Raw genomic sequence first — 16,841 nt, forward strand, 5'->3', positions numbered from 1 at the left:
GCTGCGTCTGTCGGGGGGCGGGCGCGGGGCGGAGGAGGCGGAAGCCGCGAGGCCGCGGAGGTACCGTCCCTGAGGGCGTGCGGGCGCAGCCGGCGCGCGGCGGGCGGGCCGCGGGCCGGGCATGGAGCGGTGGGTCGGGGCCGCCGGGGGCTGGGAGTCGCTGTGGGGAGCCGGCTGGGGCCGATGGCCGTGCTGGGAGCTCCTGGCCGCCTGCGCCGTCATCGGCGCCGTGGGTTGGCTGCTGCGGCTACGGGACAGGAGGCCGGGCGGCCGCCGGGCGGCGGCGGCGGCCGCCATCTCCTCCCCGACCCCCATCGCCTGCCCGGCTCCCCGCTCCATCCCGGCGCCGCTCGCCGCGGGGAGCCGGCGCTGCAGCGGGAGCCGCCCAGGTGAGAGACCTCGCCGGAGGAGGCTGGCGGGGGGTGGCGCTGCCCCTCGCCCCGCGGGAGGGCCGGGAGAGGGCACCGGGCACCGCCCGGGGAGGCCGCGCGGCCCTTCTCGCCTGTGCGCGGCCCCAGCGCCTGCGGGCCCCGCCGGGCCCGGCCCCGCCGCCCCGCTCCCCTTCCCGCTTTGTCACGGCCGGGCCCCGCTGTCTCCGGCTCGGCGGCAGAGTCAGCTCCGCCCGCCCCGCCCCGGCCCCGCTCCTGCGGCCCTGTCCCTGCTTCCCGCGTCCCCTCCCGCGCCCGCCCGCTCCGGGTCTAGGCATAGGTGTGCGTTTCTCCTTCCTGAGAAGTTGCCACCTTTTCCCTTCTCTTTCTTCTTTTCCCGTGGCTTATTTCAAGTTTGCTTTGCAAACCTTCCCTTTCAGCCACGTAGTTCATAAGTGGTGGCTCATTTAGCCACAGGCGGTACAGACAAATCACCCGATCGCGAAGCCACGGTTGCTGTAACATATGCAAATCCTATCAGCCCAGTACAGCCAGACAGGATGTGACTCTCCATTCCTGCCTCCAAAAAAGAAAAAAAGCCCAACAACAACAAACCCAGGCCCATTTTCTTACATTACTCATTTATTGAAGGATTTAATGAGAATAGTAGAGTTAATACTGCCATCCTTAGAAATCAGTCATTCATTCTGTCATGGGTCTAGTCTTAATATTTTTTCAGAGCAAATTCTTCTGTTTCTTACTGATCCAGCAAGACAAGGGAAAATAGAATTCTTGCCCATTCTTCCAGGTTTTGATTGATTTGGAAGAACCCTCAATCATGTGGTTGTTGTTAAAGCAGTTACTCATGTTTGCAGAGGTAACTTGCAAGGCCTTACATGCTGAACTGGAAGAGGTGGCAGCGTCAGTGGTGGCTGTGCTCTGGATCATTTGTAGTTATATAATACATTTTACGGCTCAAATAATCTCCTTTTGCACCTGCACGTAACAAGCGGTTGAAGTATTGTCTCAAACCAGGCAGTTGCTGTTTCTCAGGTTTGCAAGTCACACCTTTTGGTTTGGACCGATTAAAATAGGTGATGAAGTTAAAAACCAGTAATGCTTATCTAAGCTAGCTGAAATCTTATTGTCAGAACACAAATATTTAGTGAGGGTTCTGTTTTTTCATTCCAACAGTGTTTTCCCTATTTCCACACCAAAGTCACTGTAGAAAACTCTTCATCCTAACAGCAGATCTTAAACCTGATTCTTCACTGTTGATTTGCTTTGCCATCTCATTTTGATTTAGTCGTGCCAGAGTTGTAATAGGCACACAAAATAAAAATTTTTTTTTTTAAATAGACAAAATTCTGACCACTAAGTTTTAGGTACCATGTTCTATCAAAACATAGGAAACCAGAGAAATCACTCCTTCATGGCATTTTTTTCTTAACCACAAGGGAGGAAGGATTTTTGTGTGCTCCTGTCTACTCTCCATACATGAATTATATATATGTACAAGTCTGCTCTTCTGCCGAATCATTGTGCTAGTTCTGAGCCCTAAAAATAGGAGCATTTCTCAGTTAATTCTTTAAGGCATTATGTTGACTCTTCAAAGTGTTCTCATTGAGGTGTTTTTGCAATGAACTTTCTCACCCCTGAGTTTTCATCTTTCTTGTGATTTTACAGTTACTCAGTCTCAAAAGGAAAATCCTTAGAATAGCAAGTTTGGATATTTTAATTGCCCTTAGGGGTGCATCCCTTGATTAAAACACATTGGTATCAAATTTATTTAAAAAAACAGGTGATTAAGGATTGAAAACAAGTGAGAGGATCTTTCACACCTGTCTTTGCAATCTTGTGGGCAAGTCAGATAATCGAAGCAGTGAGGTTGCTTGGAGGCTCAGGAATCTCAAGGGAACTACAATACTTTGGGGAAGTGGCTCAGCAGCATCAGCTGTGGCTCTGCTGCTGTTTGGTGGGTTTTTGGACTTGGAAATACTCTCATTTCCCATTGTTTCACCGAGGTTCCATTTAATACTTGTGAAATGTTGAGGGGCTGAGTTTTGCTCTCTAAGCACAGACATTCAAAATAAGACATTCATAAAAAAGAGACAGCTCTCAAAGGAAATGTCCCTCCGAGGAAACAACCCTCAAACTCACATGACTGTTGACTTGTAATAACTGAAAGACTGTTTAAGTTTGGCATTAAGTACATTTTCATAGAATTTCCTGATACTAGGAATGTGTTTGTTCTGAATCAGATTGCAGTGAAACTTTTACTTGGCTCTATATTGACTGTGGCTGGAAATGACAAAAATGTAACTGTGTGCATTTGGGTTTTTTGACTATATGAAAAGTAGTCTTAAATTTCATTATGTGAGGATGAAACCCAAAATTGAAAAGAAAGTACTAGAACTGCCATACACCCCTGTCCAAAGCAGTAGAACCCATGAAATGGCTCAGCAGTGGAGGAAGGGGCAGTGTAAGGCATGAGTGAAGGCAAGCTGAGGGAACAGCCCAGCTGAATCACTTCTGTCTGGAGCTTCCCTTCCTGAGCAGTGTGTGCCAGGGGAGTCACAGCCTCTGTGGAGGTACATGGTTGCAGTACCTGATGAAGTAATGTGCAGGCTTTGTACATTCTTGAGCTGCCCAAATCTTGTATTTTTCAGTTGTATTTTCCACAGCAAGGAATTTGTGTTGGCATCAGTTTGGTTTTAGTATCTTCTCGCTGACCAGTGTGGAAGCTGTCAGTGTGGATTACATGGAGGGATGTGAGCTGAGGGAATTGTATCCTAGCAGAGAGAAGGATATTCCTTTGGAAATGGAGAAATTCTCCCAGTTCCGGTTTCTTGTTGGAGAGGGAGATCTGAAGATCAGTTGTTTTTGTTTTCTGGCTGTTTGCTTTCGAAACAGGCCTGGCAAACAACATGTTGTGTACATATTTCCAGCCTTGCATCACAGCCAGAGAAAGCCTGCCCTGGTTGCTGCACTGTGCCTTAGACTTCTGTCTAAGGAAAGTCCTAAGGAAATACTAGAAATAGTTCTGTGCCTTTAGCTGGAGGTGCAGCCCCTTTCCTTGGGGCTGACTAGTGCTCATGTCCATGTATTGCAGTGCACACACAGACTGTGCCTTTCTTGTCAGGAATCAAATATTTCTCAGCCTGTCATAAACTTTAATGATTAAATGCTCTGGATTGAATTTTCACTGCAGAAGAAATTGAAAAAGGATGAACAAGAATAAAATGTAAGCTGTAAATATTCTTTTAAGTAGTTGAGAGAGGAGGAAATAAACTTGGTGTAGGTCTGGTAGCTTAAAAACATGCCTAACACATTAAATTGCAAAATATTTTGTCTTCTCTGCACTGCAAGAATCTCTTCAGAATCCCAAGAAATTGTTAAGAGGCACTTTTTTCCTTGGCTTTAATATACCATTTAAATAGCAGGAGAAAAGTTGTGTTTGTTACAGTTGCTCTCCTCTTCTTTTTTGCCTTTCCTGTAGGTGAAATAACAATGGATACAATATTATCCCGATTGAAGAAGCTGAGCCATGATGAGCTTAGAGAAGAGATTATGAGAGCAGGACTGAAATGTGGGCCCATTACTGCAACTACGAGGTTTATTTTTGAAAAAAAATTGGCTCAGGCACTGTTGGAGCAGCAAGGAGCCCTGGAGGAAGAAGGGTCTGCTGTGCCAGAGGAGACTGCTGGAAATGTCCCAGTGAATCACAACAGCCATGGAAGCGCTTCTGAGGAGGCAGACTTTGGGTACTGTGTGGGTCTGAACCCTCCAGAGGAAGATGCTGTGACACACGTGAACTGTGCAGCTCCAGCCTGTGGTGCTGATTCACAAATCACTGCTCAGACACCGTCCAGAGATCCTCCACTATTCTATGGTGTTTGCCCAGTTTATGATGACATATTGGCAAGGAATGGTAAATACTCACTGCCCTTATTTCCAATGACAGGCATTTATTTTACAGTTGTGTCTGAGCAGACCTCGTTTATGTAGCAGGTGTTACAAACACCACTGCATTAGTATGTAAGCATTGCTTGAAGTATTTCTTTGTTCCTGTAAATAGTATTTATTTGATTTTCTGAGGCAAAGAAACACAGTTATAAGACATCCCAGGTGTTCTGCCATTATAGTTCCTGCACATGAAGATCCTCTACCTGATGTAGTTCAGATGAAGAAAATGATTTCCTGTTGCTACTCTTGGACCCCTTCTGTGCCTTTAATCCCTCTCAAGAATAAAAAGTAATCCTCTAAATAAACAATCAAAAGAATATTTATACTGTCATCAGTTGAAGCTTTAATGATCTGTTCTAAAAGTTTTCACTTTTTCTGTTTCTGGCAGTAGAGTAGTGCACAGAGGATCATTTACTGTGAGACAGTAGTGAGAATTCTTACTAAGAAAAAGTACATTAAGATACCGTTATCTGAGCAATATCATTAAAAGGAGAAGGAGAAAGATTTGTTTATTATCTAAGGTTCTCTGTAAAGATCTTAAAGTTGTGATAGTGGATCACTTACAAATTCGGTCTTTCTGAACAAGAGGACATCAAAAGTAATGCAGGGTGAATAAGGTCTGAGTTTGCTTTCCCATCTGGAAGTGAAATGCTTGTTGAAGCTGGCCTGTCCATTAAAGGGGGTGCTCAGGTATTGATTGATAGAAATGGCTGAGCCCTGTACCTGTCTCACCTGACATTACCTGCAGTGTGTGAGAGGCTCCTACTCAGTTTCCAGGAGACAGGATTTAAAAGGACTTTTGATCCTTATGCCATGTGTGGAAGAGAAACAGTCTGAGACCAAAGCTGGAATGATAGTCTAGGAATTCTGTAATCTTCTTCTAGGAGTTGAAATCTGAGATTGTTGAAATAATGTAGTTTTGTTTGTTCTTTGTTGCAGAGAGAATACATGTTTATGAAGATAGGAAGGAAGCTCTCCAGGCTGTTAAGATGATTAAGGGTTCCCGTTTTAAAGCTTTTACAAAAAGAGAGGATGCTGAGAAATTTGCTAAAGGAATCTGTGATTATTTCCCATCTCCAGGCAAGTCCTCTTTATGTTTGTCTCCAGTGAAAATGGGATCATTTAACAGAGGTAAGTGGGGAACTTCATCTATGTACAGTAGTTGCAATAGACACCATTGATTTTTTTTTTTTTTTTTTTTTTTTTTTTTTTTTTTTTTTAGTGAGAGAACAAGCAACAGCTGCCTTATCAATATACTAATAACAGAAAAAATTCCAAGGGTGGAGCATTGAATGAATTGAAGTTTAAAAGAACTTTTACTTTAAGTGTAAAAATGTTTAAAATGTGGAAAATGTTTTAAATGTAAAATAGCATTGTTACTTTTTAAAGGCTGTAATGTAGGTAATGCTCTGCATGGATACCCTGCTTAGTAGTCCATGGTCATATTTGTTAGGATTTGATTTTACTCATGGACTTCAGGATATTCAGGTTTAGTAAGAAGCTGATAAAATTGCACAGTATATTAAAACTGTAGTCAACTGTTAAGTAAATTTTTAAGTTCAAAAATAAAATGTTAAGCACTGATCATATTTCACAGTGTCCCAGCGGCTAGATTAAAGGGATTCAGGAGTCACAGAACTGCAGAAGCAATTTTAATAATCAGAAAATTGTTGTTTCCTGCTGAATTTTGCTTTTAAGTTTGTATGGGAGCAGACTGGTAATTACAAAGTTTACCAGTTCCTATTAAAGTCTGAAATGGTTTTACTAGATGATTAATCATTTTCCTCTCCCTCCCTATTACTAATTACTGGTGTATTTAAATGTCTTGTTATTGAGTTTAGTTTCCTTACTCCTGTATATTAAAGATGCAAAATTAATACATGGTTTAGATGAAAAGCATAATTTCCATGGCCAGCATGTGAAAATGGTGATCACTGGAAAGAATGTATCTAGAAAGGAGTGGTTTGTGTTTTGATAGATGGCTTGTGCTCCCCTGAGAGTGAGACTGTGAATAAGGAGAGAGCCAACAGCTACAAAAGTCCACGGACTCAGGATCTCACAGCTAAGCTTCGGAAAGCTGTCGAGAAAGGAGACACAGCAACATTTTCAGAACTTATTTGGAGTAACCCTCGTTACCTGATCGGGTCAGGAGACAACCCTACAATCGTACAGGTAAAAAAACAGCAAGGAAACAGGAAATCCAGGTTCTGGTTTAGTTTTGGGGCCTGAAAGCAGAAGTGGAAGGAATGATGTTTCCTGCTCCTCCTTCAAGACACCTTGTTCCACCCAGCTCAGGGTTTCTCAGTGTTTATTGACAGCAGCTGGGGCACTTCTCTGTAAGTCACCCTGAGAGCTCCTTAGCTCCAGCGGAGCTAAAGGAACTGAGTGTGCAGTTCTTCAGGGAAGAATAGTTTTATTCAGTAGTGCAAGAATAGTCTTGTCTTTTTATTCTTTGGTCTCCTCCAAATAATTGGAATCTTTTTAAAAACAGACTAATTGTAAAGACCAGGGTAGGGCCTAAGCTGTAATTACGTGTTCCTACAGCATTGCTTACCTAAGCACCCCTATTAAATTCTAAAACCATGTATAAGGTGCCATTTAGCAAACACTGACAATCTTACTTCAACTTGTATCAGACCAGCTTTGTGGAGCTGTTGAAATTTTTTGTCATACAGCAAAGCAGCTGAATGTTTTATATCTATCTAGCTACACCCATTTTCCTGCTCCTCTTATAAACTGAACTTCCTACCTCCCTTTATTGCCTGATATTTTATTATACCTTTTTTGCCACATTCTTTCCTGGAATGAAGACTATAGCTGAGTATAAGAATAATTTCATTAATTATAAGAATAATGTGGGTGTAAAGAGAAGTCTTTACAAAAATATTATTATAACACTCAGTGTGGGAACCCTTGTATTTTCACAGTTAAATCAGTTACATCGATAGGTGTAAGAGAGCTGTTTAGATTGGGGTTCATTCTAATGTTGGTCTTTTTTTTCCAGGAAGGGTGTAGGTACAATGTCATGCATGTTGCTGCCAAGGAGAATCAGCCTGCTATCTGCCAGTTATTGCTGGACACTCTGGAAAATCCAGAATTTATGCGGCTGATGTACCCAGATGATAATGATGTCATGTTGAAGAAACGCATCCAATATATTGTTGACCTTTACCTGAACACTCCAGATAAAATGGTAAGATTGGGGGGCTACCTGTTTATTATTGTTATTATTATTTTTTTATTATTATTATTTTATTATTATGGAAACAACTGGAAGGGGTTAATGATGTGTAAGGGAGACTGACAGAGAACAGAAGGGGAGCTGTCCATTAGTTCTGTGGGTTTTGGTAGTCATTATTCTGCACTATGGTGGGAGAATATTTGTTAAGAGCTGGGATAATTAGTCATGACATGTATTTACTTTCCTCAGTCTCAAAATTAAATGTGTGGTACTGACTTTATCATCTTTCTAAGTGCATGTGAATTTTTCCCTTTTTCCCACTGCAGTGGTTTGATACTCCATTGCATTTTGCCTGCAAGTTTGGGAATTTGGATGTTGTTAATGTGCTTACCTCACACCCAGCCATTGTAAAAAATCCAAGAAACAAATATGATCAAACTCCAGCAGAAGTAAGTCTCTCCATGTCCACAGCAAACCCAAAAATGTTATCCTGATCAGTATTTTTCATATTCAAACATTACTGACTAATATAGATAGAAGGTTTGTAGTAAGGTGCTAGTGTCATGATTAAAGAGTAAATTCTGTATAATATTAAAAATATTTTATGCTGTTTGTGTCTGTGGAAAAGTTTTAGACTGTATGGAATTGGATGTATTTTAGTTGCACTACTATGAATTGAAAGTACTGGATGAGATGAGTAGGGGCCAGTAATGTGATTGTTCAGGAAGAACACACATTAGAGTTGATTTGGAACTGAAGTTCTCATGCTGTACTAACAATTAAAATTGTATTTACAGGTAGTTTGTGAAAGAAGCAAGAATAAATCTGCAGAACTGAAAGAAAAGCTAAGAGAGTACTTGAAAGGTCTGTATGCAGAATTTTGTACTATGTCAGGCATGTATTTTGGCTCTTCACTGTCTTCTATTCTGTTTGCTTTCTGTAGCATTTCAGTTCCTAAGTGATGCTGCTGTACAGTGCTGTAAAAACCAAAGGGAAACTCTAAAACTGATCAGGGACAGAAAACTTTTTGTCTTTTAAATTACAGTCAGAACTGTTAATATATGCATCACAAGGTTGCCCTCATGGCTGTGTAACGTAGGCAAGGCCCTGATTCAGCAAGCCTGGAGCAGAGTGTTTAATCTAAAAGAAACAAAAACCCTTTGCAGGGCAAGAGGTGTATCTGACATGCTGGGGAGTCCTGTAATTTTGTAATTTCCTTGACATAGAACTTTCTCTGTTCTGTCGTGTGTGTGTTGAAGCATTTGCAAAAGGAGGCTGTGAAATTTGTTAAAGACCTTGAGGGAAGGGCTCTATGAATCATTGCAGGTGGTTTTGTGTTTGAAAGAGAAGGGAACCTGCACTAAAACGTGATCTGTAATCACTAAAGCAGTTAGTTTGAATTACAAGGAGTTTTACTCGTGAAGTAAAGTCAGATGGTTCAGTGTACAGGTGCACTGATGGTCCAGGAAGAAGCAGCAGGCTGATGTAACATAAACTTAATGAGAAAGCTTTGTATGATTTCTTTTAGGTCGCTATTATGTACCTCTCCTGAGAGCAGAAGACAACTCCTCAGCTCCGGTCATTGGCGCGCCGTGGTCGCCCGATCAGACAGACGATGGCCCCCAGAGAACTTGGTCTAAATACCCTGGCAGCCCCAAAGACCCAGTGTTGTCCATAAGAGCTTTTGCAGGCCCCATGAGCCCCTCAAAGGTAAGGAGAGAACTTCATGTCACTCCAATGCCTATGCTTCTCCTTTTTATGGATAAAGAAGATCCCCACAGGGTTCCTTGTGTGGTGTAGCTTGCTCCTGGTACAGATTGTGGCTTTCTCTTTGCTGAGGAGATGAATCTTTCTCCACGGAGAAGCACAGAAACTTGAAAATATTTTTTTATTGCCGAAAACAGAAATGTGGTGTAAATAAGAGTAGAAGTTCAGTCGAATATTGTTTTCTTTTTCCTCTTGGAATCTATTCAAAGAGCACCTCTGGCAAGCCTTTATTTCTTACAGATAATTACTGTAACTTTCTAACCTGAAGCAAAGCCTTTCAAGGCAGCTATGAATCAGTTTAAAAAAATTTAACTATAAATTTATCTCATTTCTAGATGTTGCCACTGGATGTTAGAAGCAGTTTAACCTCTGCTTGTTGAATTAACATTAATATATTTTTCTAGATGGAAAAATTGACAACCAAATAGTAGGTGTTGGGATGGTTTTGGAAATGTATTGATTGTAGTGGAAAAGCAAAATCTTCAGTTTTCAGTAGGAATGCTTAGATACCTGTTAAATATATTCCAGACTTACTGGTGTTTGTTTGACTCATTTGTTTAGTATGAACATGGTGCAGGTACAACAGCTTTAGAAACAGTGAATAAATGCAGTGGAGGACTTTGTGTCATCTGATGGTTGCATTCTTTAAGACTCAGTTCTACCAAAATGCTTAGTGCTTTTTCTTCTTAGTGTTCTTGATCAGTTTTCTGTTCAACTGACAGAAATTTAAATATCATTTATACTCTGAAAAATACTATCTACAGTATAAACAGTTCATAATTTTGATTGCTGACAGGTATTTTAATGTCTGAATGTAGTTCTTAGTCATTGTGATCTTTGTCATATAAAGTCAAGAAGGGTGGGATTTTGCAAAGAATTTCCCTTGAGGCATTCCAAATTCAAAATAGACAGCAAGAATTTATTCTAATAACTGTAGCGAGTCTGTGCATATAAAAATATCCCCTTTGCATCCTAGAAAACAATGACTAGGAAGCATTTGTAATTAAATAAAATGACAGACATCGCAAAATCACAAGATACTTCTGTTTCCTGCTGCACACAAATTAAAACCAGGCAGATGTGGTGTCTATGCAGTTCATTTTCAGATGGTTGTACATTAGGGTCCTTCTCTTTCATGAGCACTTAAGAGATAAAAGTAACCACCAGTAGTGAAAGGAGTAACTTTAGATCCAGTGTGAGATCCTTCATAGCTGGAGTTGAGCAACACCTGTGGACAGCAAACAGCTGAACATCTTCTAGACCTGTAGGTAGACATGTAGCCAGCACAGAGTTAGTTCATATTGTGGGGGGTGGTTTTTTAATTTATTTCTGTTTTTTAAAGGCTGAAGAATTTCGCAGGCTGTGGAAGACTCCACCTCGAGAGAGAGCTGGCTTCTTTCACAATGTCAGGAAATCTGATCTGGAGAGAGGTGTTGAAAGAGTTGGAAGGTATCTAAAAGATGTCAATATAAAAAATTAATAATAGAGCATGTAAAAGCAAAAGACTGTGCTGAGAGTACAGTTATTACTGCACAATATCTTGGGGCAAAAGCTACTGCAGAAATCTTTAATGAAGTATTTTGCAGTTGGATTTTTATTGTATTTTTGTGTAAACAAGATAGCTAAAATGTGAGACCTGGCTTTCTTAGCCTTGGCAATAAAGATATTTTAGCTATTATTGATGGTATGTATGGAATGCTTTTCACAGACATTTGCTTGCCTCATTTGGCAGATCTAAAATAATGCATAGCCTGCCTGTTTGTTCTGTGAAAGTGAGGGATTGTTAAAAGGGAGCAGAATGAAATAACCCTAATACAAATGTGTTGCTTTATAAAAGCTCTGTGTGTGTGGTGTGTCCTTGCAGTTAAAATACCTTCTGTCAGCAACATATGGAAAAAAATACTTTGTTAAAAGCTGACTGCATTTCATTCTTTAAAATAAATTATCCCTCACTTCCTCCTACCTCTCCCATTCCCAAATAGAAAAAGCTGTTGAATGCACTATCAGTGGCGATTCTTGTCTATCTAATGTCTAGATACAATCAGCTTAAAGATAGCAATGTTTATGCTGCTGTTAAAATAGTAGATTAAATGTGAAAAATGCTCTAGAACAAATGAGGTGATACTTTGATTGCTAAGGATGTGTCTGTGCTTTTGCAGACTGTTGATTGTTGTGGGATTGTGTTGCCTGGTTGCACGTTTGGCTGTTAAAATGTGATCAGAAAAGTTATTGTCAAACTAATATTTATGTCTTCACAAATGATTCGTTTTATTTTATTTATTGCAGGGAGTTAGCTCATGAACTGGGGTTCCCGTGGGTTGAATACTGGGAATTTCTGGGCTGTTTTGTTGATCTGTCTTCCCAGGAGGGGCTGCGAAAACTAGAAGAGTACCTGAGTCATCGTGAAATGAGCGAAAAGGCTCAGCCAGAAACAGGGGAAAATGAAACCTGCAATAGATATAAAAGTCCACATCCCTCTGGTAAGAGAAGGGCAAATGCTGCAAACAATGGGTTTTACCTGGGGAGAAGAGGGAGAGGAAAAGCTTGGTGCCCAGGGGAAGCAGTGTTCACCTGTTGTGGTTGCTGTTACTCATCTCTTGTCCAGTCTGATTACAGTACCAAAAAAGGAGCCACTGTGAATGTAGAAGTGCAGTCTTTATCTTTCATGTGAAGTACTTTATTTGAGTGTAGCCCCCAAACGAAATCCCTATAAGAAAACCTCTATCTGCAGTATGTTTTCACTCAGAGCATTTGGGAATTCATCTTAAAGTATAGAATTTTGTAATCCACAGATATGGAATAAATAACTTTTAAAAATAAAAGAATAATTCTTTACAACTGTGAAAGACACAAGAAGCAAAAACAAGGAAAGCCTTTATACCTTAGACCACTGCTGGCCATGTGTGCATTTTGGATTTGTAGCTTTAGTCAGGTTAGTTCATGCTTTACATAAATTCAGAGGCATCTTCAGGAAATAGAATTAGGCATAAAGATTGTGTATTTGTTCCTGGTTTATGTACTTGACATTCTGTTTAAAGTCTTTTTATGTGTTGCTCTTGTTAAAATTATTTACAGGTAAAAGTAAAAAGTCCTGCAATTCCATTTCTGTTGGAGCATTTTTAGATGAGGATGATGATGACATGAGCTTAGAAGAAATTAAAAACAGACAAAATGCAGCACGAAATATCAGCCCCTCTCTTGTGTCCAGGGAGCCCAGCATTGATGCCATTGGAGATGCTGAGTGTGATATCCTGTCCATGGAGTGTGCAGGAAACATCATAGAGACCTCAGCTCACCCCCGGCACTATGAGAAGGGAGCTGCTTCCAGCAAAAATGGGTTTTGCAGTCCTGTGTCCAGTGAAAGGATCATCAGTGACAGAAAGCAGCTGCATGATGGGTCAGAATGCCTCATGTCACCTGTTTCCAATTTGATGTCAGAATTTGAAAGCCTGTCGTTCCAAGAACAAGAAGTTGCAGGAATATCTCATAAAATCATTGAAAAAACTGAGAATGAGGGAATTCTGGACAAGACCTGCTATGCAGCGTCACTGGCAAGTTCTTCTGAGCCGAGAGTTACAGGAAAACCTGGAGAGACCAAGTTAAGGACAGACCACAAAATATCATTAGATAAGGAGAGAGTGTCCAGGGAATCTGGAATTCAGACTAAGGAGGCACAACAACGTCAAGAACTTTCTTCCCAGAAGTTTCTTTTGAAGTCTTCACCCACAAATGACAATTTAAAGTTATTCCTGCTTGGGTAAGAATTGTTTTTCTAAACTCTTACTTGCACAGGGAATCTCTTTGCTTATATAAAAACTAAAGTGTTTTGGAATTGTTTTATGGCCCGAACAAATACGTGGTTCTCTTTTCATCTAGTTCTGTTTCCATTCTAGGGAGCAGCCCTCGAAGCTGGATGGTGATGTCTTAGCAGCTATAGAAGGAGCAGAGATTGATCCCCAGAAATACCCAATGATTTACAAATGGAAACACACGGTGCAGTCCTACTCCTCATCTGACAGGCAAAGGTATTGCTGCAAACTCAATCACAGGAGTTGAGATACATTTTTAGCTTGAATAGCAGAATTTCAGGTCTTGTTGCCCACAAACCCATATTTTAAATATTCAACAGAATTAACTGTTTTCTGAAGTTAATCACCAAAGCCTTTTGGGGCTGGTGTCTATTGATAAGGAGTTTCCTGGTGCTGCCGTCATGTTCCTTCCATTCCACTGCTATTCCAAGTAACTTGAGCATGTCTCCACAGACAAATCAGACATGAGTATTTTCCTCCTGGCCAACATCTCACTTCACTGATTGGGTACTTGGATCCTTCACTGGACTCAGTGGTAGTTGTGCTGTTGGTTTCTAATTTATCCCTGTTGTTGATGCAGTGCAGGAATGCTGTGTTGCCTTAGGTTGTGCAGAGGCATGTTAAGGTGAATTTAATGTCTTTAGGCATCTTTTTGTTACTGTTTTTATTTTTAGTCTTTATTACCCCAGTTCAGAGGAACTGTTCATGTGAAGGATAGCGTATGTCTTCATGGCCATTTTGAAAGAAACGATGTCTTACTGATAGGGGCAACACGTCTACATAAAATATTTCCTGCTCTTCCTATTCCTTTCAGTCTTCCAGGCCTGTCTCTTACCAGATAGGATTTTTCTCAGCTGGTGCATTGGTTCTGAGATCTAAAGTGATTCTGAGTTAAAGTGCTGCTCTCTTTATTGCAGTTTCCTTTAAAAAGTGCACAATAACTTCTGGTTTCTTTCAGTTGGCCAAGTCCAGCACTGAAGGCAAGATTCCGGTCCCAAACCATTGCTGCTGGCCTTCCAAATGCTTCAGTGTATCCTAATTCAGGAAGAAACAGTCCCATACCAGGAAGTCCGGGAAAACACGGCAGTGCTGCCTCGTTCCCTCCAGAGCCTGGGAGCCCTGGGCGCTACAGCCCCGCCTGTGTCCTGCGCTATTTCTCAGAGCCTCCTGCCCACTAAAATACAACTCGTCATCCTGGGACTTGAGAGCTGTTTTCATTGTTAGAGTGGAGGAAAAACTACAATGTTACTAAAGTGACATGAGGTTTTACTTGGCTATTTATTTTTCCTCAATTGAGGACAACTGTATGTTTAAAAAATGGAATATATGTCTTAATGCCATATACGAGGTAGATTATTACTGGTGACATGCAAGAAGTTTGTGACAGTGCAGTTGTCCAGTAGCTCTGAATTAACCCTTGTTGCCAGTACCACGGTGGGCTGAACTGTCCCCTAGCAATGGTGGTATTTGCTGTCACTACTTATCCTCATTGTAATGAACACACAGCCCTCAACTGCCTTTCTTTACCTTGGATAGTCAAGGAAATGCATCATCAGCAAATAGAACACAGGAGAAGAAATCGATGGCAGGAAGTGAAACATTCTCCTGCTTGCAGGGGCAATGCTCAGAGTCAAAAGCCTAAAACCTGCCTGGGAATGCAAGGATGCTTTGCAGTGTGGAGGAGGGATGTGAAACCCTGTGCATAAGCAGAGTGTTTACAGCCAGCTGGGCTGGGCAGTTGATACCCACACCCACACTCACCTGTCTGTCCGTGTGTGTGTGTGCACAGATTTGCACCATACCCTTGAGGCTCTGCTTGTTCTGAGGCTGTTACAGACACCATGATCTACCAAGTGCATTAGAAACGGGGCACTGTAGAAACTACTGGGATTCCTTTAAGTGGTAGTGTGAAGATTTAAGGAAAAAAACTTTAAAATTAGCTGTTTATTTCCCCCAGAGAAACTGTTAACACTAGCAAATTTTAATAGTTATTACACAAAAGCACATCAGCAATAATCTCAGCAGATTTACCAGCAAGATACCTTAACTTAATGGTCTAGTTTGTAATATGTTAGCATGGTAGCCAGTGGCCCAGGAGGTGGCTATTTCCCAACTGTAAAGAGCAAGGACTAAGGACTAAAAATATTTTTATGGAATCTGAGCTTTTACTATGTCTCTAGTGTGGACGTGGTAATGAGTTTTTGTTACAGCAGTCAATAATTTTATTCTTCAGCCTTCTGTAAGAATGACTTGTTTTGACAGCGTGATGCTGAGAATAAGAAAGCTTTTCAAAACTCCAGAGAGTTTTCCTTATGAAGCCTAGTAGTTGTAATGTTGCATGAAAGGCTTCCAGAAACAGAGCTCTCTAGGTTAAAAAAAAAAAAAAAAAAGAGAAAGAAAGAAGACCTATTTACTGTTAGAAGATAAATCTGATCAGAAAATGAAGCTCTGCAGGGCTGTGCCACACGGTGAGTGAGAGCTTGGAGCCACTTTGCAGGGCTGGAAGGGAAGGGCACCAAGCTCAGCAAACACAGGTGGGAGGCAGGAGGGGCCAGCCTGGCCTCCCCCAGGGTCCCACCAGTCCCGGGGACATTCCAGACCCTGGGGCTGCTCACACGGCAGTGACTGTTCCTACACAAACTGTGCACCCTCATAGGTTCGTGACTGGTACTAACCTAAAACACTGCACTTAATGCTTTTGCAAGCTCAGTAGTGCCTTTTGTAATATATTTTTTTAATTAAATTTTTGTTCTTTTAGAAGTTTAAAAAAAAAAGTGGCATCCACTTATTATGGGCAGATACAATACAGTTTTTCTCTGGGCTTTCTGAACAGGATGTCTTTTAATGTCTCTAAGTTGGATTATTTGGTGCGATAGCTCTCCACTGGGGGAGAGACTCCTCTTTTAGAAATTATTCTTAAAAAAAACCAAAAAAAGGCTTATTCTGCTCTTTTGTTAAAATCGAGCCTAGTGCCATGGAGCTGGACAGTAGGAGGAGCAATTTTACATAAATGCCTCTCATTCAGTCATATTCTAGACAAGTACCAGGGGCTTGGGGGGTGTTGTACTTAAACATCTTTAAAAAAAAAAAAAAAAAAAAAACACAAAAAACTGGAACCACAAACATAAGCTGCTGTTACCAAATATTTTAACTGACTTTTTCATAAGGATTTTTTTGTTGGTTTTTTTTTTTATGCAGCAGGCTCCATGGTTTCAAAATATTTTAAGGTCCCCACATACCCCCAGTTTTACTTTAAAAGGTTTGAGACTGGCTTCTTTTCTTGCTGGTTGGTTTTGGGGTTTTAAATAATTTAATGTAAATTACATCTTTATCATTCTGGAGAAATTGATCAGCTGATGTAATTGTCTAATACCATTTTAGAGCCAAGCTGCTGGGGTAAATTGTGGGTGCAGCTGCTGTTCTCGACCCTGGTCCTTCAGAGCTGTGGTACAGTAGCATTGCCCTTTTGCTAAGAGTTTGTTACTGAGCCAGGGAGACTAACACTAGTTCTTTGTCCTTTTTACCTTTATTATGCGTTGCTTTCTTTTTTTAATATTTAAATGTATGTTACTGGTATGTATATGTAGCCAGGCACCCCCCACACACACCCCTCCACCCACCCACCATACCCTTGCCTTTCACTTTGTAATCTTGTTTTGGTTCAGTCAGGAGAGTATTTTTTTTAACTGTATACAGTGTGCATTAGTCCAGTTGTACTGCACTTAAGAGGTCATTTTTCTAATAATGTAT

General features: G+C 41.1%; 1 protein-coding gene across 2 annotated transcripts; it reads left to right on the forward strand.

Moving 5' to 3' along the window:
• Positions 1 to 63: 63 nt before the first annotated feature.
• Positions 64 to 16,214, forward strand: ANKLE2 (ankyrin repeat and LEM domain containing 2). Of its 2 annotated transcripts, none has more exons than XM_082293384.1 (13): positions 64 to 389; positions 3,868 to 4,299; positions 5,274 to 5,465; positions 6,313 to 6,506; positions 7,339 to 7,527; positions 7,842 to 7,964; positions 8,313 to 8,379; positions 9,044 to 9,225; positions 10,625 to 10,731; positions 11,569 to 11,762; positions 12,358 to 13,039; positions 13,176 to 13,307; positions 14,050 to 16,214. In XM_082293384.1, exons 1-13 carry the CDS (start codon positions 122 to 124, stop codon positions 14,267 to 14,269), a joined length of 2,982 nt encoding a protein of 993 aa, XP_082149510.1. In that variant the 5' UTR covers positions 64 to 121; the 3' UTR covers positions 14,270 to 16,214. The 2 variants fall into 2 exon arrangements, with proteins under 2 accessions (XP_082149510.1, XP_082149509.1); XM_082293383.1 differs by having other exon boundaries at positions 81 to 389; positions 5,274 to 5,414.
• The last annotated feature ends 627 nt before the right edge of the window (positions 16,215 to 16,841 follow it).

This window comes from Coloeus monedula, assembly GCF_965178545.1.
Source record: "Coloeus monedula genome assembly, chromosome: 18".
In the NCBI taxonomy this organism is placed as follows: Eukaryota; Metazoa; Chordata; class Aves; order Passeriformes; family Corvidae; genus Coloeus; species Coloeus monedula.

What these genes read in the sequence shown, in the direction of transcription:
- ANKLE2 (XM_082293384.1), top strand. Translation starts at nt 122, where the DNA reads ATGGAGCGGTGGGTCGGGGCCGCCGGGGGCTGGGAGTCGCTGTGGGGA. An exon ending in TGACATATTGGCAAGGAATG is followed by an intron (nt 4,300 to 5,273) that starts GTAAATACTCAC and finishes TCTTTGTTGCAG; the next exon opens with AGAGAATACATGTTTATGAA. An exon ending in TGAACACTCCAGATAAAATG is followed by an intron (nt 7,528 to 7,841) that starts GTAAGATTGGGG and finishes TTCCCACTGCAG; the next exon opens with TGGTTTGATACTCCATTGCA.